Source organism: Lytechinus variegatus, chromosome 2, assembly GCF_018143015.1.
Source record: "Lytechinus variegatus isolate NC3 chromosome 2, Lvar_3.0, whole genome shotgun sequence".
In the NCBI taxonomy this organism is placed as follows: domain Eukaryota; kingdom Metazoa; phylum Echinodermata; class Echinoidea; order Temnopleuroida; family Toxopneustidae; genus Lytechinus; species Lytechinus variegatus.
In genome coordinates this window covers 65,935,392-65,959,669 of record NC_054741.1, presented here as the reverse complement: position 1 = coordinate 65,959,669, position 24,278 = coordinate 65,935,392, and the positions used below count along the sequence as shown (strand labels likewise).

General features: G+C 36.1%; 1 protein-coding gene across 2 annotated transcripts in view; it reads left to right on the top strand.

Moving 5' to 3' along the window:
• The window catches only part of LOC121408694 (protein strawberry notch homolog 1-like), a 51,628-nt gene extending 28,747 nt beyond the window's left edge, over window positions 1-22,881 (top strand). For both annotated transcript variants that reach the window (XM_041600241.1, XM_041600242.1), the window contains 7 exons: window positions 197-271; window positions 696-842; window positions 1,880-1,968; window positions 2,705-2,797; window positions 4,069-4,292; window positions 13,429-13,619; window positions 22,207-22,881. In XM_041600241.1, the coding sequence (XP_041456175.1) occupies window positions 197-271; window positions 696-842; window positions 1,880-1,968; window positions 2,705-2,797; window positions 4,069-4,292; window positions 13,429-13,619; window positions 22,207-22,289 (902 nt within the window). In that variant the 3' untranslated portion in view covers window positions 22,290-22,881. The remainder of the gene's footprint in view (window positions 1-196; window positions 272-695; window positions 843-1,879; window positions 1,969-2,704; window positions 2,798-4,068; window positions 4,293-13,428; window positions 13,620-22,206) is intronic.
• The last annotated feature ends 1,397 nt before the right edge of the window (window positions 22,882-24,278 follow it).

Genomic DNA, 24,278 nt, shown 5'->3' with positions numbered 1-24,278 from the left:
CGTAAAACCTCCCTGAGATGATATGCATTTAAAATCATGTGAAAATGTGAAATGCGCTCTAATTTATTTTGCTTCCATAGTTCATGAAGCGAAGTAAGCATGAAAAAAAGGGGTCAGATATACAAAACGTTTATTATTTTGCCGTAAACTTAATTGTTCAATACGTCTTTACCATATCCTTTTTTTTCTATTGTAGAAGTGAAGAAAGCCTTAGTTGGTGTTGGTCTCCTGTCCCATAATGAGGAACATGACATGTACTTCTTTGAGAAAGGTAAAGTTATTTCCTCAATATCATCTCTTAAATACTAAACTAATGATTTTATGACAATATCTTGTATCCATATCATCTTACTATTATCTGTCTATCGTAAATCTCTCTTTTTAAAACTGATGAAATCTTACTCGAAAGAAAAACAAAAAATGTCCACTAAATCTCCTACCCAGATAAGCACATGTGGGATAGTGTATTAAAGTTGCTGTGAATAAAACCCAACACTTGGCTTGAATACCATGTTTATTTTGTCCATTTCTCAACAATAACACATTTTGCAACAAGAATCCTTTGGCAGATAATTCTTTGATAAAATTCATACAAGCACTTTGTTGGTGTTTTTGTTAGATTCTGTTTGACCAAATTTTATATATTGTTACCACAACTAGCATTTGTGTTTAAACCTTTCATTTTTTTTCTCCAGATTACAACAGTATGCCCAAGTTCTTGAATCGCCTCCTAGGTATGGAAGTGGATCTTCAGAATTCTCTCTTCAAGTATTTCAGTGATACCATGGTCACCATTATATCAAGGGCAAAGAAGGAGGGCCAGTGGGATGCGGGTATTATGGGTAGGTAGAAATGTGACTTTTTTTTGTGTGTGTGATGATTTTCCACTATTGGCAGCCACCGTCATCAAGCCAACAACTCATTCAATTTAAATAAACATTTATTTTCTTCCATCTCATTATATTTTTGGTAAACATTAATTCATACAAAAATCAATTTATTATGAAGAATATAAGTATGTACATGTTGGGTTTAAAGAAGAAGGCGTATACCCTAAAAGCTGAGGCTTGTGGCGGGATATGCCTTGTAGACAAAAATACAATACAATAAACAATACAAGAAAGGGCAGCAGAGAAAAGAAGAGAAGGAAAGGGAACGAGAGATAGATGTGAGCGGGGAGGTGGGCATGAATTACTAAATAAAATGAATGCTCAACAAATGTATCAGTGGGGGCAAAATATGAATGCCGCAACAACAATTGTCCATGGTTCATATTATCATGTCAGCTTAGGTCAAAAGGAAACGTAAGATGGAAAATATTCATGTATAAAATGACAGAAGCAAATTTTTCATTGTATACTTAAAGCTAGTTGTTGTGATGGCCACGCTCTTGCATTCTCAATCACTATTTTTTTTTTTCATTTAGTAATCCTTGTCTATCGATAATGTAAATTTCATTGATTTATGCCATTTTGATTTATTGCTCTCTAAATTCCATTTGTTTCTTGAAGGTAAAAAGTTAGTGAGCTGCTTAGTAATAATAAGTGCTCATGGTGCATAAAGAGCTAAGAGTTGAATAAAAGTTTTCAGAAGATTTTAAAAGTCTCGATAGAGGTGCAGTAAGAAACCTTATGTGCCAAATTCATTTTTTTTTAAATGTAAGGGCTATAATGCCCCTCTCCACCGGGACTATTAGGGTTGAATAATTCACAATTGTCTTATTGCTGAGGCAAGTGATATGAGTTTGAAATGAGTTGGTTTGTTTAGATTTTTTTATTTTTTTTATTTTTTTTTTTTTTGGGGGGGGAGAGTTTTCTCTAATACCACCATAAATAGGCGAAAATTATTAATTTGCATACTGTTTGATCTTTTTCAACAGATATCAGCAATGAGAGAATGGATATTAGGAGGATACATACTGACACATATGTCGCTATGTCAGGCAATGCTACAAATGAACTTCACAAGGTAAACACATAGTGACATGTTTTGCAGATCAGTTTTTAACTTGATCAATATTGAAATGACATTTACATTGCAGATCTTTTCCAGTTAAAGTGACAATCTGAAGACGAAATGTAGAAATGTAACAAAATGACATTAATTGTTTGTGTATAAATGAATATGTGCAAAATGATTGTGGGACAACGTGTGTAGTTGCTCAGTAATAAGCAAAGATATTCTGTGATTAGATGGCCTTTCCTTGGGGTATGACATATCACTTTCCCACATGTGCTGATCAGTGGTATAAATTATTAGTATTTATCAGCCTCACTCACTTTCTTAATGGGATATATCAAGTTTGAATTTGATGATACCAAATCACCTTCATATTCAAGATTGATCTCTTCAACTTCTTCACATAATTGAATTTGTCACTGTATTCCTCACCATGCATTGTAGAGGGTTTCTCTTTCAAAGTGATTACAAACCTCATTTTCACCCTGGGATCTCAGATATATAGTTCTGCTGAATAATCCTCATTCTTCTCTATTCTTAGGTTTCATTTTGCAGTTAAACATTTATTAAAATTTTCAGTTCTTACCCACAGCCAATGCTATCTTGTATGTCGCTGACTCACAAGCCTCTCATGATAATGAGCATTTGTAGTGCATGTATGACGAAGTACACAAATTTACATGTGGTCAGAGTTCATCATTGATATGATATTGAATTTAATTTTATGATTACATTGTGTTTTTAGGTTGGTGCAGAGAGGGGTATGTCGTGGAGGCAGGCAATCGACATGTGGTCAGAGCTTTCACATCCTGAGGAAGGATTTTACATCTCACAGGTGGTTAGTATCAATACCCAAGCATTAACCCTATCTAGGCCGGGGGGGGGCCTCGGAGGCCCCCCTCAACGAGTCGCGCGATATTTTCACCGCGCAAAGTTTTTTGACCGCGCTGCTGGCTGACTTTTTACTTTCCAATCTTGCGCAACTTTTGAGACCATAATTGCGTCACCCGGGTATGTGGTTCCGAAGTTACGCAACGTTATGTAAGTGCATGTCGGACCAAAAATTGCTCAAAAACGTGATTTCGTGTACAAAGTCAATATAAATTGTGTTTTCAACCAAAAATCATAAATGTATGATTATTTTTAGTTTTGCTAGCCTTAATGTATGTATTTTATGCTGTTTATGATCTTAGAAGAGTCCCCAACGAATTTCATTGAAAAAACACTGAACAACAAAAGGTCCAAAAAACAAAGAAATACATAAGAAATTGCAAAACAATATCATACATAAGAAATTGATCTGATATCACAATTCTTTTCATGTACACTTGCTAAGAACATCACAAAGAGTTTCTATGCCAAAAATTAGAATATTTTGAGCTTTATTTATGGAGTTAGAGGAAAAAGTATGATTTCGCATACTAATTATGCAGGAATGAGCATAATTACGTAAAAAGGATTCGCATGAAATAAATTACTATACCATTTTGTAGGTTATATCCCAGACAACCTGTGTGCCAATTTTCGGCGCGATTGCGCGGTCAACGGCCGAGATTTCAAGGGGGGCCTGGGAGGCGCCCCCCCCCCGGGCCATATGAACTCCCAAATACCCCGGCCTAGATAGGGTTAATACTGAATATCAATTCTGTAGTTCTGTCCTATATTTGTCTGATTTGATAACATCAGAAAATTGTAACATCCATACTTCATTGAAGATCATTGGGTACATGTTAGATTATGAACCCATATCGTACGGAGGTAATAATTACGGTAACTTTTCCATTATGATGATTATGATATTAATTGACTTTAATCAGTAAGAGTAAAAATTATACACTCATGAATTTAGGCTAGAAGCAGAATTCACATTAAATCTGTGCATGAAATTATATGTTATTGCAATTTAGCATGAAAAAAATATAAAAAGAAAATATTAATGAAAAAATATGGTGCGAACCTATCACTTAACAGATTTTTTGCCAATTTCCTTCTCCCTTGACCAATGACTGTATACAATTAATTTGATGGTTCAACATGTGCTATTTTCACCAAACACAAATTCTTCAACTTAAAAAAATGTTATCGCAACTTATTATTTCTAACTTTCAGATGAAGTTTGGTCGTAAAGTGGCAATCCTTGCCCGCTTTCCTCCATCCAGCTCATCTAAGAAAAGTGCCTTACAGCTCTTCAAACCAAACATCGGTCTGCAGAGTAAACTTGAGACAGTGAGTGATCTCAAGCTACGATTCAGGAAGGTATTACCTGATGAAGCTAAACCATTCTGGGACGCCCTCTATGCCGCCTCGGAGAGCAAGTGTGCCCATGTCTTCTGGTGAGTTTATCAATGTTTTTACATTTTTCTGTTGCATGATGGGAAGCATTGAATACACATTTCTCAATTGCGATCAATTTCAAGGAAAATGTAAGAGATTGTATTTTTCAATTTTTCTGGTGCATGATGGGAAGAATTGAATGCCCTTTTCTTCATTACTACCAATTTTCAAGGCCAATTTAAGAGATTATGGGTGCTTGTATATTTTACTTGTGCATGATGGGAAGCACTGAATGCCCATTTTCAAGGCAAATTAAAGAGATTACGTTTGTACCCTTACAATAAGTTGGTTTTGATGAGAGCAGAAAACTAGAGAAGTTAGTAAAGTTGGATGAAAGCTGATCATAGAATAAGAGAGACGTAAATTGTATAAAGCTTTTAATCTGCGACGTCATTTGCCAGTAGCTCCCTGTAAATCATGGAATATGCATTCCATGAATTTCAGTCTTTATGGAAAATTATGATGAATTAAATTATTTCCTTATACAAATAAAAACAATTTCAATTTTTTTAGAAAACTGCATTTTGGGGAATTTATGATTATATCACACAACATGTGAAAGAGCTGCTCTTCTATGACTTTACCAAATCAAAAGCTTAAAAAAGTGTAACCCCACTATTTTTGTTTTTTTTCTTATCTAAGTTTCTCCAAGTTATTTCTTTATTTTGTTAAAAGCCAACTGATTGTCATGAACTTCCCCTTTAACCCTTGCACCAGGATGATTTGAATAGAGAAAATTAATTCAATTATGATGCTGGAAATTCTTGTAAAATTGGATGCAAATCAACCATGAATACTTTTAGGGCAATTTCTTGGCCATTGAACCCCATATACAGCTTCTGGAAATAATTTTTCTCTTCATTGTGCTTCATATGGAAAGGTGTAATCTCTCTAATTATCATTGCTTGATAAGTGAAGTAAAAATAGAGAAAAGTGTGGGTTGCATGTTTGATTTTTTCATGGCATTGCCCTCTGGATTATGCATTTTTTAACAGAATGTAGCATGCATGATATGAGTAGTGTGGAAATAAAATATTACACATGAAATATTTTGTTATATGATGTTTCAAATATTTTTTTTTGTAGATTTGATTATTTTGAAGTTATTTCTTTATGAGAGTAAGTTAATTAAAAGATGATTTCAAAGGTTCAGTATTAATTTATCAAATCTTATAAGTTAATTGTGAGTATTCAAGACAGAATGATGTCATTTGGATATATAGTAGGCTACTAGTTTATAAAATCTAATAAACATGTTTATATTTCATTTCCCATTGTTTAATTGTAAAAAACAACTTTGAATATTTTCTCTAGGTGAAAAAACTCAAATTTTAATTTTTCATGTATTGTGTACTAATAGTATGAGGAAAAAAATAATAAAAAAAAAAAAAATAGAGTTTTGGGGTTCACAGAATGCAGATTTTCATATCCAGAAGTTGGTAGGTCTGAAATTACCTTATCTGCTATAAACATGTTATTCATGGGTTTTCTATTTCTTATTGGTTTTATATAAATGGAGTTCTAAGTTGCCATAGTAACTTGTGTATTTAACTGGAATATCTTCAATATCTTGCTTGTCTTTTCTGGGTTACTATCCATATTCCCTTTCCTCCATTAATATTTCACTCTTTCTATTTTCATCTCATTATCTATGTCAATTTCCTGTATCTACCACGTCATACTTTGTCTCTTATTTTCTGTCATGACATCCATTATATTTCTTTTCATTTTTAGCACAAATGTTCACCAGTTTATCATTTATTGTCACAGCCCACTGTCTCTCCTCTGACTCATTCTTCTAGGCCATGAAGTGCTATATACCTGACAATGTGAAAATTAAATCATTATGCAGATCAATTTGAAATTTTGCCCATATATTGGAGTGCCGTTTTACTTAATATTTTGTGTGACTTGAAGTCACTAGCGTGGTAAATAAATTGATTTTCTTAAGATGATTAGGCAATCATTTGACTGATGGACTTTCGACTTCATGGGTACCCAGCAGGATTCATTCCTTGAATGTACCAACTGCCTTTAGCAGCTGGAGCTAAAGCCAGGGTTATTTATGGTGTGTCATTGATTAGGCAAAGTAATGTAGATAATTGGCACGTCATAAATGCTATTTTTATTATTATAATTATTACCTAATATGTATTGGAGTGACAAAGATCTGCTTGTGGGTGGGCGAGGGGGCAAAATCAAAGGTCATCTAGGTTAATGTATATGTACATGTAAATTACTATAACTGAAGAACCAATGTGATAGAAAAAAGTTATCTGCAGGAGGATGAAATATTCACAAACCATTGTATGAATATTGTGAAATAGGTTTGATTCTTAAAGGGTCATAACTAGATGTACATGCAGATGCACATCCTATAAAAAAAAATCATCAAATATTTAATGAAAAGTCAAATTCCCCTGGACAGACCCATTCATAAGTTACATTTCATCCTAGTCATCTCCTCTCCCCAAGACGTATTCTCTAATCCCTTCCTTCATCCTGTCTGTCTCCCTCTGTCTTTCCTTTTCCCTCTCCCAGCTAGCTCTCTCATGCATGAGTCACACTGAGTGGCCCCATTCACACATGAAAACTAATACAAGTACCAATTGTTGAATTTGTCCTGGATTCAAAATCAACGCATTACCTGCTGCTGTTGTAATTAGCAAGCTTTGAGGTTGGAGGGGGATTGCCTGAGCATTCAGATTTAAGAGGTTATTCATACTGTATATTAACAATAAAAACTTGGATGTCTGAATCGTGTACAGTGTACCAACAAAAATAATTATTTTGGTAGGCATACAATACATCCAGCTCACCTCGTGTCGCAGCTCGTTGCTCTGGCCCACTTCTCTTCTGCCAGTTTGGCAATCTCAGCCAACGGTATGGTGATGCTTTATTATTTCTGTCTTTGATTCAAAGATGGTTGGTTCAATTTTGTCTAAAATTCCAGGTATTGTTTAATGTACACTAGGCAAATATGCGTTTGTTTCTTATTCCTTCAGATTCGAAATTCCCTACTTTTGGCATTGTTAGTTCACCCATTTTGATTTTTTGAAGAGGATCATGTGATTATCTGGATTTTCAAGGATGCCACTTTGTAGATGTTGGATCATAAGCTTCCTTTTTTGCATCATTAGAGAGAATCAACTTACCGTTTTCTGAAGGAAAAAAAAAATCTAAGTGTTTTCATATCTTGCTATCTTTGTAGGAATATTGAGCTTATCTCCTCTTTCTTTCTTACCCCTTTCCCTCAAAGCTTAATTAAAAGAACTGCTGTTAAGTGTTAATGAAATAAATGCACCAGAAATTTAACTGGGTTGTGGTGATGTTGATAAAGGCTCTGTTGCGTAAATGTTTTTTGCTTGTGTTTTGCAACGGATTGGCCCTCTTCCAATCAAATTGCACAGCTACAGGAGTGTGTAACAGTCACATTCTATAACAAATTTTACGAAACAGTCTAAAATACCACTGAAAGTTTTTTTTATTGATGTGAGGATATAATAAAAAGATTTGTTTTTTTATAATCATGAAAATCTTGAATTATAAAATGCTAATTTAATGCCAAATTTCAAAATTTGGTTAAACTTTCACTTGCGAGTCTGCACACTTCTTCAGACCTTTTTCATGGGTGGTGTAGTTGCTGATGCAGCAAAGTTAATGATTGCAGCCCCATTTTTCTGTGAAAAGCTTTAAAAACTGTTAAATTTTTCTGGATTATGAGAAGTGTTTTATGTTTTGTGAATGCTAAAGTGTGTTGCTAATATCAAGAGCTTATGTTGGTTGTACATTAAAGGATAAATCGCTATTGATAGTTGAATATTGACGAAGCATGCAATTGATTGCAAGTAAAGAATATGAATCAATAACTCTTTATTTCCAAAAATTACAAATTTTCAACATATTGCTGGTATACAGTTCCTCTTGGAGCAGAAAGTAAAATTGAGAAACTGTACAAAGATGAAGTTAATCAATTGAAAGTTAGCAATGGATATTTGCAATCAATTGAAAATTGGTTTTATATCCAATAACTGATTGTGAGTCTGTCGATTGCTGCTATGCTTCTTGGAGAGGAAAGTATCAGTTGAAAAGCTGTAGTTAAAAGTGATCTATTAATTGAATTTGATTACAAAATGTTTCTTGCAACACCTCTTTAGTAATAATTTCTATTGACTGTTCCTGTGTGTGAATGATCCTCATACTGGATAAGAGAGGAAGCAGCAGGTTGCTACCTGTAGTCCTGGTAACTCTGTATTGTGTTAGTGATAAGCGAGTTTCAGCACTGACTGATGTATCTGTCAGCTTGCATGTCAACTGTATCCACCTACCCGGTGATGTATATCTTCAACCCTTTCATCATGGGTCCAACTGATCAAGTTCTTAATATGGTTATAAGACCCTGATTTGCACTTTTGGAAATGTCCTTGATGGCAAGAGCACTTTTTGTAAATTCTAAGAAAGATTGAGTGAATCACCAAATTTCTTTTAAGGAGTCCTAAGAATGTCTATCTTTTTTATGAAACAAGTTCCTTCATCCCAAATGTCGAAAAAAAAATTTCTTTCCTTCTCTTCTCCATCCTCTTCCCCTTCTTCTACCTCTTCCTTTTCTCCTTTTCTTCCTCCTTCTACCACCATTTGTCCACTCTCCCTCCACTTTCTTTCTCTTCTCCCTTGTCCCTCCCCCTTCCTCCACTCTTACTCTCAAATTCATCGGAAGTGTATCTCTTTCACTTTTATCTTAGTCACTGTCATGAATGTTCTTGTTTCTTAATTTTCCACAACCTTCCAGACAATTGCCCGCAATTCCCTTGATAGTCTGCATTTATTGATAAACACAACATATAGATCCCAAGAGACTCTTCTTTCTTTCATGCAGAAGTTCCATCCAAACTTTAACTTCTTCAGTGAATGGATATTAGATCACATGAATTTCAATTTGAGTTTATATTAATAAAAGTGCTTTGAAGAATGTGTTACGTGGATAAATTCATTAAGTTCAACTTCATTATAATTTATGAATTTCAGACCATAGAATTCAAGAATTTGCAAAAATGAAATGCTAAGTAAGTTTTGAAATCAACAAGCATTGATGAATGTGTGGCATGAAAAGAAATTATATGTGGATTTTGATTTGAGGAAAAATGTATCATACTCATGAAAAGAGAATATCATCAGTAAAGAACTCGAAGATTTTTGTAGGCCAGTAGTCGCAATACTAAATTTGAAATTGCCACTCTGCTTTTGAGTACACAGTGAAGTAGGGATTTTCTACATGTACAATGTCCTTGGAGATTATTAGAATTAAAAGTCTGTTTTTGCACCTTATAAAAACATGAACTGGCAGTGGCACCAGGTTTCAATATCTATTTTTAATTTTCAATGCTGAATATCTGTTTTAAAGCATATTTTGTATTCACTTCAGTGTGCAAGAGCAGAGAATTTTAATGGTGAAAATAACCATGCTATTGTACTTGAACTTTAGCTGTTCAGTGAATGTGCTTATTATTTCCACCCCTCAGTCAACACACAAAAGGCTTCGCTGGAGACACCATACTTTTCCTGTATCACATTTATAGATCTTTGATGCTCATTTCAGTTCTGTCTCCATAGTGGCATGACTCAACTCATCTTGAGACAGTGTGATATGTAGCCATGAGTTTGCCAAGCATGGAGGACAGCGCCCTGTTTAAAAAAAAATCTAGTTCCAAGCTAATATTATAAGCTACTGAAATACTTGAATTTGATTGGCCAAGACTGAATCAGTCCCACAATTAAAGGATTTGTTATCCATGACAATTTTTATGAAACTGGATTAGGACAAGTAGAAGGAGAATAGAGGAAGGGGAAGGAGGGGTGAGGGAGGAGAAAGAGAGACAAAAAATACATCATGACATAGATAATGAGAATTGGTGATTACTTTTTGTGTTTTATAGAATTGTAGGACATTTGTTGATAGAAATTATATGTTGTAAACAACATCATGGCAGTGAAACCAATGGATGACTTGCAGTGTGTTATGAAATTATAGCATTTTTCTTCAGTAAAATGAAGTTGTTTAATATTTACCCAGAAATAAATTCTTGGAGAAGTTTAGAAAAAGATGAAGGAGTCATGAAAGATATCAATAAAGAGATATGACTTGCAGTATGTGAGAGAATTGTAAAGGATTTTGTTTAAGTTTTCTGATGCCAGGTCTGGAATTGACTTCCTGGAGAAGTTAACACCAACAACTAACAAGGCATTTGATCTTCTGATATGTTCTCAGATCTGACAATTTTCCATGGTTTCAATTTGCTGGGAAGTGCAGGTGTCTGACTGTCGTTGCTATGGAAACATGTTTTAAAATGACATCTTGTCAGTGCTGACAACTTCATGAGATGGCCCCAGGAGTCATGAAAGACTTCATGAAATACCTCATGAAAGAGATAATAAAAGTAATGGATGACTTGCAGTGTGAGAGAATTGTAGGATTCAGCTTCAATAACAGTGTTCCGACACCAAGCCCAGAATTGTCTGCTTGGAGAATTTTAGCCAGGGGTCATGAAAGACATCATGTAAAATACCATGACAGAGATAATGAAAGTAATGGATGACTTGCAGTGTGTGATATAAATGTATGTCATGTATGAATTTTATGATATAAAAGGGCTTTACGATGCCAGGTCTGGCATTGTCTTCTTAAGAGAAGTTCAGACGAAGAGCCAGGAGTCATGAAAGACCTCATGAAAGACATCATGACAGAGATAATGAAAGTAATGGATGACTTGCAGTGTTTCCCTTGGACCGTCTCCTATGTTTGTTCCTGGGCCTTTCCTCCCTCTATGTCATCAGAGGACATGCTCGTTTCCTCTGGAGGGTGGATTGGATTCATCTGTCTTTGCGACGTCCAGACAGATCTTGACTAGGGGATGACTTCTCTCTTTGTTTTTCATCTCTCCTCTGTGATCCTCATGTGATGATGATGATTACAGATGACACTCTGACTTCCTGTATATCTTCTTTATAATTGGAAACAGGAGAAGCGAGAAGCTCACCCATTGTATTTTAAGCATCCCATAATGCGTAAATAATTAGACCTCAAATCCCTTGAGACATGGACAGATCCTTCATGATTTTACTTTTGATTAAATACCCCTTTGGTTTGTCACCCCCAAGGATAATGCATCGACATAGGTTAACAATGTGATGTACATGTACATGTAGATCAGTCTGATACTGGTATGTTGATCAGGAAGATGTCAATTTAGGTTAAATATTGTGGATTGCCTCTTGGTCTTCTTCCACTTGGTCTCATGCATGGATGGTCTCCACTCTTATCTCATTTGGTCTAATGCATGGGTAGTCTCCACGCTTATCTCATTTGGTCTAATGCATGGATAGTCTCCACGCTTATCTCATTTGGTCTAATGCATGGATAGTCTCCACGCTTATCTCATTTGGTCTAATGCATGGGTGGTCTCCACTATTATCTCATTTGGTCTAATGCATGGGTAGTCTCCATGCTTATCTCATTTGGTCTAATGCATGGGTAGTCTCCAGTCTTATCCCTTTTGGTCTAATGCATGGGTAGTCTCCACTCTCATCCCATTTTGTCTAATGCATGGGTAGTCTCCACTCTCATCCCATTTGGTCTAATGCATGGGTAGTCTCCACGCTTATCCCATTTAGTCTAATGTGTGGGTAGTCTTTACTCTCATCCCATTTGGTCTAATGCATGGGTAGTCTACACTCTCATTCCATTTGGTCTAATGCATGGGTAGTCTCCATGCTTATCCCATTTGGTCTAATGTGTGGGTAGTCTTTACTCTCATCCCATTTGGTCTAATGCATGGGTAGTCTCCACTCTCATCCCATTTGGTCTAATGCATGGGTAGTCTCCACTCTCATCCCATTTCGTCTAATGCATGGATGGTCTCCACGCTTATTCCATTTGGTCTAATGCATGGGTAGTCTCCACTCTTATCCCATTTGGTCTAATGCATGGGTAGTCTCTACTCTCATCCCATTTTGTCTAATGCATGGGTAGTCTCCACTCTCATCCCATTTGGTCTAATGCATGGGTAGTCGCCACCCACACCCCATTTGGTCTAATGCATGGATGGTCTCCACGCTTATCCCATTTGGTCTAATGTGTGGGTAGTCTCCTCTCTCATCCCATTTGGTCTAATGCATGGGTAGTCTCCACTCTCATCTCATTTGGTCTAATGCATGTGTAGTCTCCACGCTTATCCCATTTGGTCTAATGCATGGATGGTCTCCACGCTTATCCCATTTGGTCTAATGCATAGATGGTCTCTACTCTCCTCCCATTTGGTCTAATGCATGGGTGGTCTCCACTCTCATCCCATTTTGTCTAATGCATTGGTAGTCTCCACTCTCATCCCATATGGTCTAATGCATGGGTAGTCCCTACTCTCATCCCATTCAGTCTAATGCATGGATGGTCTCCAGTCTTATCCCATTTAGTCTAATGCATGGGTAGTCCCTACTCTCATCCCATTCAGTCTAATGCATGGATGGTCTCCAGTCTTATCCTATTTAGTCTAATGCATGGGTAGTCCCTACTCTCATCCAATTCAGTCTAATGCATGGATGGTCTCCAGTCTTATCCCATTTAGTCTAATGCATGGGTAGTCTCCACTCTTATCTCATTTGGTCTAATGCATTGGTAGTCTCCACTCTTATCCCATTTGGTCTAATGCATTGGTAGTCTCCACTCTTATCCCATTTGGTCTAATGCATTGGTAGTCTCAACTCTTATCCCATTTGGTATAATGCATGGTTGGCCTCCACTCTTATTCCATGAGTGTGTATGTGTGTGATGGGGATGATACAATAGATTCATACCAACCCCTGAACTATGAATTTTTTGCTGGAATCTACTTGGTTTCTTGATAGTTTTAACAAATTCCCCTGTAGACATGGTTTCTCTCATTTTTTAAAGCAAAGCCTTCCTCCTTTTTCAGTCAGACAAGTTGTGATTTCTGAAGTGCATCTGGGGCCCATTGCAGAAAGAGTTGCAATCAATCGCAACTCTATAAATCATACTGAAATTATGAACTGAAATATTTTTTTTTAAAGTCCACTGATGTTATCAACTAACAAGCCTTTATCATCTCCCTTTCACCCACTTAGGAAAGGAACGTGCAAGACAGCCATGCTTGGTCTACCCTGTGACATTGGTCTAAGACGTCGTACCTTCTATGTCCTATCCGGTGCTGTATTGAGTGTATGGGCGAGGGTAGAGGAGGTCCTACGTCTCAATCCTAGGAACGGTGCTGTCATGCAGATTATACGTCTCAAGACTGACAAAGGAAAGCTTGTTGGTAAGTTTCAATTTTACTTGTTTTCTGCTTTATCAATTCTTTTCAGAATGTAGTCACTTTGATTATGATTGACGGAAAGTTTGCTATCATGAAATCTTGATTTTATCGGTTTAGTTTAGTAATGTTACCATGGTATTTGTCATTTATGGTAGGGTAAGTTTGATGCAATTGGGACCTGATCTAATACTGGCTGTGTGAAACGGGGAATAGTTCTTTCACTTGTGGTTAACAGTCGCTCTAAAAAAGCTTCCTGATTGGATGATTTGATGTGGTACTTAATTTGGAATAAGAGCAATCTTCAGGGCTTTAACCTTTCAGACAACTTGAATATGAACAGCCACATTGAGCTTAAAACTTTCTATGAAATATAAGAAATATCATGTCTCTTTTGAATGATTCCATGTGAAATGTGACAAGTATGTAATATGCATCGGAAATATTCATTTAACAGCAAGAGTGGTAATCATATGCTTATTTCAACTCTGATGGGATTAAAAATGATTCAGAATTTCTGACGGCTTGACATTTGTAAACTCAATGTATCTTTGATATAAAACACCTCACTGTTGAGATGTCATTTTATTATTGCTCATAATATTTTGTAGATTTTTTATTTGAAGAAAAAGTTATTTTTTTAAGTTGAGATCAGTGCCAGATCTTGCCAGGTTGAACACAATGCTATTTTAGGGTCATGTTGTTTTTGCACAATAGTTGGCCTTTCAAAACTACTGAGTCCAATACGGCTTGATCCACACGCCTCATCAAATGTAGTAGCTATTTACTTAAACCTTTTTGATCCTGTCTGCAAGTCTGCTTGTGGCTGCACCTAATGGAAATATTTCTTTCCATTTCCTTTGCAAAGTCTGGGTTATCATTTCATGCCCTTTTACTCATTCTTGTAATTCTTTATCCTTATCATTATTTGCTTGTTTTCAGGGTAAGGCATCACATGGCCTGTCAAAAACACTTCCTGTATGAAACTAATTCAAATTGTATTTATAGCCTGTTCATTACTCCAGTGGGGTAGTTTAGAGATGATTTTATTGTGTTTTGGGATTAAATGTATTTTATCTGTTCTTTCTTCATTGTGTGCTTGTGTATATTCCCTTAACACTAATTAGAATTTTATAAATAATTGGAAATTGACTTACTATCCAGTGTCTAGTGTCCAATATGATAACAGTTTTAATACTTTTAGGGCAATGCCACCCAACTAGAGTGAACATTTTTATATTACAGTACAAATGGGAAAAATAAAACAGGGTACTCTCAATGCATTTATATTGACAGATAAGAAATAAGATGAGAGTCATTAAAATTTTGGGAATTTTCTCATTTTCTTGAATGCTTCGTTGGTATTGAATACGCCATTGTATTTCATTGGAATACAGGCATTCCAAATGTGCACGTGGAATATATGAAACAATTGCTCGGAGAAAATTGGTGTTAACCTTTTTCCGTCCTGTGTCCTCTGTTTGCCAAACAGAAGTGGGTGTGACACATTCAGAGAGCAACATAGGGAATCAACTGCATCAATGAAATGATGATTAATGCTTAATTTCCACATGGCCTTAATTTGTTGGGCAAGCATTGAAATGCCACAACATGAAAGTGGGTTGATCATTCATGCATCCTGTACGGATCTCAGGCTGAATTCCCCTGGCTGTCTGAACACTGAAGAAATGCTTGCCTTTATTGTATAGAGAGATGAGAAAGAGATAAAAGAGCGGGATGGATAGATAGGAAGATACATGTAGGTGTGTACACGTAGATAGGTATTCGTGGATAGATTACAACAGGAGAATTGATATAATTATATAAAGACATAGATCTAGAGATAAATTTAGATATAGGGATGGATGGATGGATAGATAGATAGATGCATGTAGACACATAGATAGAGAGAGATGAATAGATAGATACCTGTAGATGTAGACACTTAGGTAGAGAGAGATGAATAGATAGATAGATAGATGTAGACACTTAGATAGAGAGAGATGAATAGATAGATAGATGTAGACACTTAGAGAGAGATGAATAGATAGATAGATGTAGACACTTAGATAGAGAGAGATGAATACCGTAGATAGATAGATAGTTAGTAAATAGATAGATAGATAGATGCATGAGGACACGTAGATAGAGAGAGATGAATGGATAGATAGATAGATCTAGATAGAGATACATACGTCATAGAGATGTCGTTAGGTAGATAGAGGGGTGGATAGAGAGACATACACCGAGAGGGGACAGGTAACCAGAGAGAGATAGGGAGAGGGAAAAACGGACAAAGAAATAAAGAGGGAAGAGTGGATAGGGAAGGGGGTGGCAAAAGCAAAATGGAATTTCATTGACTGGGGTGAGGAATAGAAAGAAAAAGAGATAAAGAAAAATAAAAAAAAACAATGAAAGGAAAAAGACACACATGGAAACAAAATAGAGAAAGCTTGAAGTAGGAAGAGGTTACAAAAAATAAAGAGCATTAAAGATTGAAAATGAAATTGATTTGGAGATAATGATAATAAAGGGTTTGAGAGATAGAGAGATTGAGAGAGAGAGAAAAGTGGAAGATGAGTTGAAGCTGTTGCTGGAAAGTGACTAAGAATCTCTTCAGGAAATTCACAATTGGAGAATACCTCTGGGTATTGCTTATTTCATAAAGTTCATAGTCTCAATTCTAGACTCGCTAATCACTGCATCAAGTTATTCTCATAGCATAAAGTACGAAACTACAAGTGCTATTATAGAGATCTCTGTTACACTTACCGTACATTTACATCTGAAAGTTATCTTGAGGCTGCTTTTGGAAGTGGCTCAAGCATTAGATTTTCTGAAAAGCTGGACTTATTAGGCCACCTTCATCTTGGCTCACCTCCTTGCTAATAAAGCACTTTATTATTAAGTGTTATCTAGTGTTTTAAAAGTGCTTGTATGTAAGCAAAGAGGCCTTTTAGTACTCATAACAATACCAATAGATTTCTGCATATTTCGTCGATAGCTTATACGGTTACAGCCCTTTTGTCAGAAAGTTTTAATGTGTGTTTCTGTGTGTAATGGAGATATTTTCAGATAGTGTATAAATCAGAAAAACATCTTGGACTGACCTTTACTATTGTCATCCCAAGGAAATGACCAAGGCGCGAACCATGAATCTCTGCATCAGTATGTAACTTCACTTATACTGTAGGAGCTGTTATTTTCGCGGGGGTTTTATTTTAGCGGATTTCGCGAATTGATCGGCCGCGAATTTAACAACACGCGAAAATATTGACACATTTCTTAGTCAGTGCCAATGCCCCCAACAGCAAAGCTTTGCTATTGAAAACATCCTGCATATTGAGAAAATGGAGATATGCACCTCTATATGTACAAAAAAATAGGCTTAGAAAGTACAGTTAGTGATTCAAAAAGTAAGCTAGAATTTCACTTTTTTTAATTTCTCAAACAAAATCAGGGCCTAAACTATTTTCTAACATTATTTTATCAATATTTATACACTCACTGTAATATTAAAATGTATTTTCCATGAAACAATTTGATTTTATTGTCATCTGATTGACTCTATACACACGTATGGGTAGCTATTTGCATATTCATTAATATTCATAAGTCACATGACCACTATTTTGAAGGTGCCAACATTCTGTTCACAAAATTCCACAATTTTGCACTTTTTTCTCAACTTTTTGAAAAATGAATCGAACCAAACACAAATTCCAAAGATTGCTTAACCCTATAGATCCTGTGGCATGATGAATTTTTAGATCTAAAGGTTAAAAGAGTGAAATTTAAGCCACTTTTTCCCCAATTTGTAACTGTTTTTACAGGGACATATTTATGTACAAAAGACATATCAGCATGGTAACTTTGAGGAGTGTAGATTTGCACATGAATTGCACTAGTTTTCCTTCTTTGAAATGCTGTGGAAATGTATTGTACATCTTCTTATCGCGAATTTAACCGCGATTCGCGAAAAATTCTGTACGCGAAAATAACAGCTTTTACAGTAAATGTGTGGCTTTAGGCCTACAACAGCCTCTGGGCTCATCCCACATTTTCTAGTTTCAAACAGAAAGCTGCTTGGAATTCATGATCCTACCATTACTTCCTTTCTCCGCCAATTCTGAAATTTTGATCAGATTGGAATAATCCTACGGGTGGAGTCTTTGAAGTAGACTAGTGTTTCCAGGGTTCTACCAAGGGTCCTATTGTGGCTCTGTCAGTCAGGAGCTATTGGATGCACCCAAATATGTCCTGGTGCCATACACATTTAACAGAAACCCTGAGAAAGAATAGATGAAGGTGAGACACTTACTGTGGTTCCCTCTTTGAAAGTGCAAGTTCTGAGGCATCAAAATCTACCTAAGATAATCACGTAGCCCTACCCCTGCACTTGGCTCAGTTTGCTCCACTTTTTTTAGTGAACCAAGATTCATGTATTGGAGGTAGAATTGATTAAAAAAAAAACTGGGTCTGTAAATTGTTTTTTGGTCAAAGAACTAGATCCTGTTTTTGTTTGGCCTGCATAGCAGAAGCAAGACATACATGTAGGTACTGCTTTCCGACTGTGGCAGTGTTGTCAGCATTTAAATCTTGACCAAGGTTAAGTTTTTCAAATGTCATCATAACTGCGAAAGTATATTTGGACCTATTTCATGAAACTTGGACATGAGAGTAGCATTGATCATGTGGCATGATTTGCAGGTCACATGATCAAAATATAAGGTTATTTAGGGTCAATGAAATTAAGACCATCACTGTCAAAGGTCTAACCAAGGTCAAGATTGATTTATTTTTTTTTAATTTAAAGGGTGCTTTTTAAACATGTAGTAGATTTTAGAGAAATAATCTGAAAGTTTCATACTGTGATCTTTATTTGAAGTAAGTTAAAATGGTGAAAAATATGATCCATTATTTGAAAATTATCATGAGCTATGTGTTATGCTCCTTTTAGCTCTAATGAGGAATTAACTTTTCATGTAATGAGTTTGAGATCATTGTTCTTGATACTACTTAAATTGAATCATTACAAACAGTTTGATTAAACAGGCCTCAATCTGGTAATAAATGTGTTCGTATCTCATCACTTGACAACTCTTCAGATCACAGCTGTTGATTCGAGTGGCAATAAGTGCACGCTTAACACTCATTTCCATGTGTTAAAGCTTAGTTAAGCCAGTTAAGTCAGAGAATAAGTATGTACTGAAACTTTAAACTCAGACTGTTTCCTTTATTTTATGCTATCCTGTATGTGACAAATCACATCCGCTTTCTCACAATTACATCTTGTTTAGATCGTCCCGGAGCAGGTAATTTTCTTGTATCTCACGTCTCTCTTATCCTGAAACTGATAGATTTATGTCACGCTTGTGGATTTGTTCAAGCTGTTTTAACTTCTGTTTCCTTCTTTATTTTTATCAAGTCTATCAAAGTTTCTTGTGATGTTGGAGATCTGTGCTGCCTTAAAAAAAATTGTTGCCACGTTATTACTACGATGGTTTTTCTATCATGAAGACTCGCCATTGGATAGCATTTTCTCTTATTACATTTTTAGTTCTTATGTCATCCTCCTCACTAGGGCCCTGTTGCATAAAGCCATCCAATGGTATCTTCCATGAAATATTTGATTTTGATTGGCTGATGAGCAATGTTACCATGTTTAATAGTTACCACTGGATAGCAAATTTACTGTAATATTAACTTTTATGCAATGGGGTCCAGAATTGTCCCCATTATTGCAATGATCATGACTTCTCTTTCACCATTATAGATGTAGACAACTGCCATCAGCATCACTGTTGTTATTGTATGTTGCGTTTCACCATCTTCATTGTACATTCTAAAGAGTAGGCTTAACAGGTTTTTAAATGCAAGTTAAGATGGAGTATTGCCTTGCCGAAAGTCAAAAGCCTTGTCAGATGTGCAGTAATAGAGTCTGTCAACATTGTGTTACCCCCAAGGGTGGTAGTTGGCCTAATTTAACTCCCTTATCCTCTCCTACCTCCCTATTCCTAGCTTGGCAATCAGAAACCTCCATGTCAGGTGTGATAGAAACCAGTGGGTCTGAACTAAGAGACTATAAAGGAGTAACAATCAATAAGTTTTAACAATTGGAAGAAATTGTGTCTCATATTTGTCATGCAAAAACAGTGTGTTGTGGCAGAGGACTCATAGCATCATTCGTTTGAAATTAATGAATTATTGTAGCTTGTGGACTACTGTACCCCTCTTAGCTCTTCATTCGGAATTATCCTGTTCTCTTACCTATTCTCAGCTTTTTTGACATAGATTACTATTCTTGAAATATCCCTTTTGATTTCAAAAGAGATGAAAATATTCACGAAAAGATGAATTCATTCTTTAATTTTTCATCTTCATGTTATATAGCTCTAAAAGGAATGACTAGTAAATTATGCTGCCTAACACCATGTAGAGTTTGTGAAATGGTTTCTCTATAAAAGGGGCACGTCTCATGACCCCTCAGAGTACTTTTAAAACTATATATTGCCATTAAACCTTGGAGCTATAATCTGTTCCCCATTGATATGACTCTTGGAGAGCTCTACATGTAGTTGTAATGGGTTGAAGTTAAATGTCTCCTGTTTTCAACACTTTAAATTAATTTTGAGATTACTTACTATTTTTCACCAGTTTTTCCTGATCCCCCCCCTCCCCCCTTATTATGGAAACTTTTCAGTGAGAATGGCAATGAAATAACCAATGGAAGAGAGATACATGTATGGAGAATAAGAGATGGGAAGAGAGAGAGAGTGAGATGGTAAGAAGGAGAAATAAAGAATAAAAAAAAACAGAAAAAACAGTCTTTCATGAAGTGTATGGATTCAACAGAATGATTGGGGAGTCAGGATAAATATTGCGAAAAATAAACTATTGAAGGATTTTTTTTAAAAAAGAAAGAAATCTATGCAAAATATTTACTGTACATGATTCGGAAACAACTATTTTTTTTTGGGGGGGGGTGGGGGGTTATTTCTATTCTAGGGATCTTTTTCCAACTTCACTCCAGATAATATTTCGTTTTGAATCACATTGATTAATTAATAGAAGCTTTAGGGGAGATCAGGTTAGTTGGAACGCGGGGCAAGTTGAAACATTGTAATTTTCTTTCAGGCGCTAAAGAAAATTACAATGTTTCAACTTACCCCATGTTCCAACTAACCCCGAACTCCCCTATTTCAATATATGGGCTATTTGGGGGGCAAATTTCCCAGGGCCCCTTTCATTTTTACCACTGATAAAAAGAAGAAATCAACATTCTGTTTGCATGCTGTTATCTGACATTTCATTCATTCCACATGTTTAATACACATCATTTGCCCCCCATGATAATACTTCAAATCAAATATCTGTGCCGCGATAAGGAAATTAACCACATGTAGACAGGGCCTCTGAAACGTGTACTTCAATTATGAACAGGAAATATCAGGAGTGGAATTAATTTGATGTAATTACTGTACAGCCCTCTTTGAACAGATATTGATAGTGTAATATAAAGTGTCTCGGTCATTAATATTGACCATATCGAAGCCAACGGTAAAATAGGATGTTGAGGGAATAATGATGCAGAATTTTGACATATCTTGATGCATCTGGAGTATGTGAACTTATTTCAATTACTCTAAGGGTGCATTTATGCTTCCATCGCAGAGACGGGATCAGCATTTTTAAATGTCATTTCAGAACGCTGATCGCAAACATGGTTATGGGAGTGCTGTGTATGCTTATATTTTTCAGAGGCAAAATCACGATTCTGGCCTAAAAAGTGGGAGCATAAACACACCCTAACAAAAAATATCAGAATAATTTTACTTTGCAAATGTGACTAATAACAGTTTTGGTCAATGGAGAAATTCTTTCAACACAGTAATGTACAGTTCTCTGTTAAAAAACCCAACCTGCACAAATATAGTATTCTCTCGCCATGAAAAAAAAGTGTAAGAAAATATGATGAAACACCAGGGGATGTTTCGTAAAGTTGCTCGTGAAGTTTCACTGGAATTTTCAAACGACTAGAACATGTTCTTGTCTGCTAGGTCAGATTCACAATGGTTGTGATTCCCATCAGCTGTAGTTGAAATATGGTCTTTTTATATTTTCAATTCTGATTCCTTAGAGATTGGTCAACCAAAATATACTTGAAATTAAACTTTAATCTGTTCATCTTTCATGGTGTTTAATTAAATGCTACAGTTTTCCAGAAACCTCACTTATACTTCTATTAATTACTCATTAATTTTCCACGAGGTTGGTATTCATTCTTAGGTAAAGTATTTCTGAAATTTTTCAATTCTTGCTCGCGGCCCATGCTTTTGTATTATGAAATAAACAAATTGTATGTACAGAGTGATTGCAAGTTAATTTAAGAAACCATACCCCTAATCGAAAATGAAATTATCTTGTATTTTTCTCTCATCTCCCTTCATCTCTGCTGTTGCTGTCATTTTCTAATATCCTTTGCCAACTTCCATTCCTTCTTATCTCCTGATCTTCTTTTTTTTTTCTTTCTGCCTTTCTACTTCATTTTCCTTTTCATCCTCTTCCCATCCTTTTCATTTTCTGTATGTAGGTCTTCTCATTCCAAGTAACTGTGTACCAGCTTTGAAGGACATGCTTTCCAAGGACACAACCAGTTACTCAGAGACATTCTAAAGATGGGATACTGTCATGCCTACTCAAGGAACTTCTTCATGAAGCACTTCTTAAAACATCATATTAAAGATGGTCACCGGGATCCTCAGAGCCCTTCACAATCTGCAATTAATCTTTGTTTAAATGCCTTCTTATCAGTGGGATCCAGTTGAAGAACCCTACTCACAGAACTTTCTTAGACAAAGCATTTTACAGGCCATGTTGAAATGGTCACCTGATGGTCCTCAAAGCCCTTCATGGATGTCAAGAGATCTTGGAATACCAGTCTTGTCATTCTAAGCAACCTTACACATCTTAACCTTCCAAGAAATGCCTGGGCTATGTCTTACAAAGAGTTGCGATTGATCCGTTCAACCTCAATTGTATGGAAATCCATCAGTGTCATGATTTCTTCTTCTGGAAATTTGCACGTTGCCCTTGTAAACAAAGAGAAGTGCACTAAATTTTCAAGAAAACTGAATGAATGAAAATAGAAAAATATATAGAAAATATCTCAAACAAAAATGCATTTCAGATGTTGACGTTGCTGGATTTCCATAGTTGATTGGATCAATGGCAACTTTTTGTAAGATGGAGCCTAACATGTAGATGTTACTCTCATACCCCTTTCATATTGCCCTTTTCATTTTTCACCGGCGAACTTCTCCGCCTCGCATTCCTCACTTCACCGGCGAAGAAAAAAATGTACCCTTTCGCACTGACATTTCTTCCCCGGCGAAAGTCAACGGGCGATTGCAGAACAAAACGAAAGAAAATTGTAAACATTACTTCTTACCTTTTACAAAAAGGTATCAAAAAATTAATTACAACATATTTTGGAAGTATTACGAGAAAAACAAACAATACCACCTTGTTTTTATATTTTAGCGCATTTTATACATGTAAAAAGTGCTTTTAAATAAATATTGTTAGTAAAAAAAAATTATGTTCGAGGGTATCTACTTGGCCATAGCATTCAGCTGAGCTTGCAACTTATCGCGCGCGGAATCTCGGTACAGGGGACTTTGGGAGAGAAAAAATGAGCTCTGACGTTATTAAATGAGGAGAAGTTCACCGGTTTGCTTTCATACTGGCTGTTTCACCGGTGAACTTCGCCGGTGAAAAGTTTCACCGGCGAACTTCTCCACCTCTAGAGGTGGAGAAGTTCACCGGCGAACTTCACCGGTGAAGTTCTCCTGTTTACCTTTCATACTGGACACTTTCCCCTTTGCTGGCGAACTTCGCCGGTGAAACTTTTCACCGGCGAACTTCTCCACGTCTAGAGGTGGAGAAGTTCACCGGCGAACTTCACCGGTGAAGTTCTCCTGTTTACCTTTCATACTGGACACTTTCCCCTTTGCTGGCGAACTTTGCCGGTGAAGTTCGCCGGTGAAAAGCGCAATATGAAAGGGGTATTAGATCTTCTGTGATCGGATGGAAGAACCGCTACAAAAATTGGCAGATTACCTCTTTGTGAAAAAGCCCCCGGTTCCTGTATCTAACCTGTTCTATTAACGAATCTGATGCATATAACATTATTAAGATAGCTATGCTAAATTGATGAAAATTTCTGGAAGATGACTAGTGTGAGGATAAGCCCTCGATTTGAAACTTGCCAAATGGGTTCATTTTGCAACCAGGTCAAGGAGTAGTAGTGATCTGAAAAGTGAAGTGTCTCATTGTATTCTATTACATGCATCTGTAATGATTGATCAGTGCTAATATTCATTGAGGTATTTATTGAAAAAGTAAAATAAACTTATAGATCTGTATTCATTAAAGTGTATGAAGTTAGATAATGGTATAATGGTGTAATAATTGATAGCCAAGGACATTCCAATTTTGTTTATGCAATTATACTTCTGATTCTCCTCCAAGCATTGTGGATATCAGTACGGCGTAGAAATTAATGATTTACTTTGAAGGGGTATATTCTTCTTGGGGCTATCATTGTACCAATTGGGGCCATTCTCTTTATTTGGCAGGCTAGTTTTGCTGCACATCATGCAA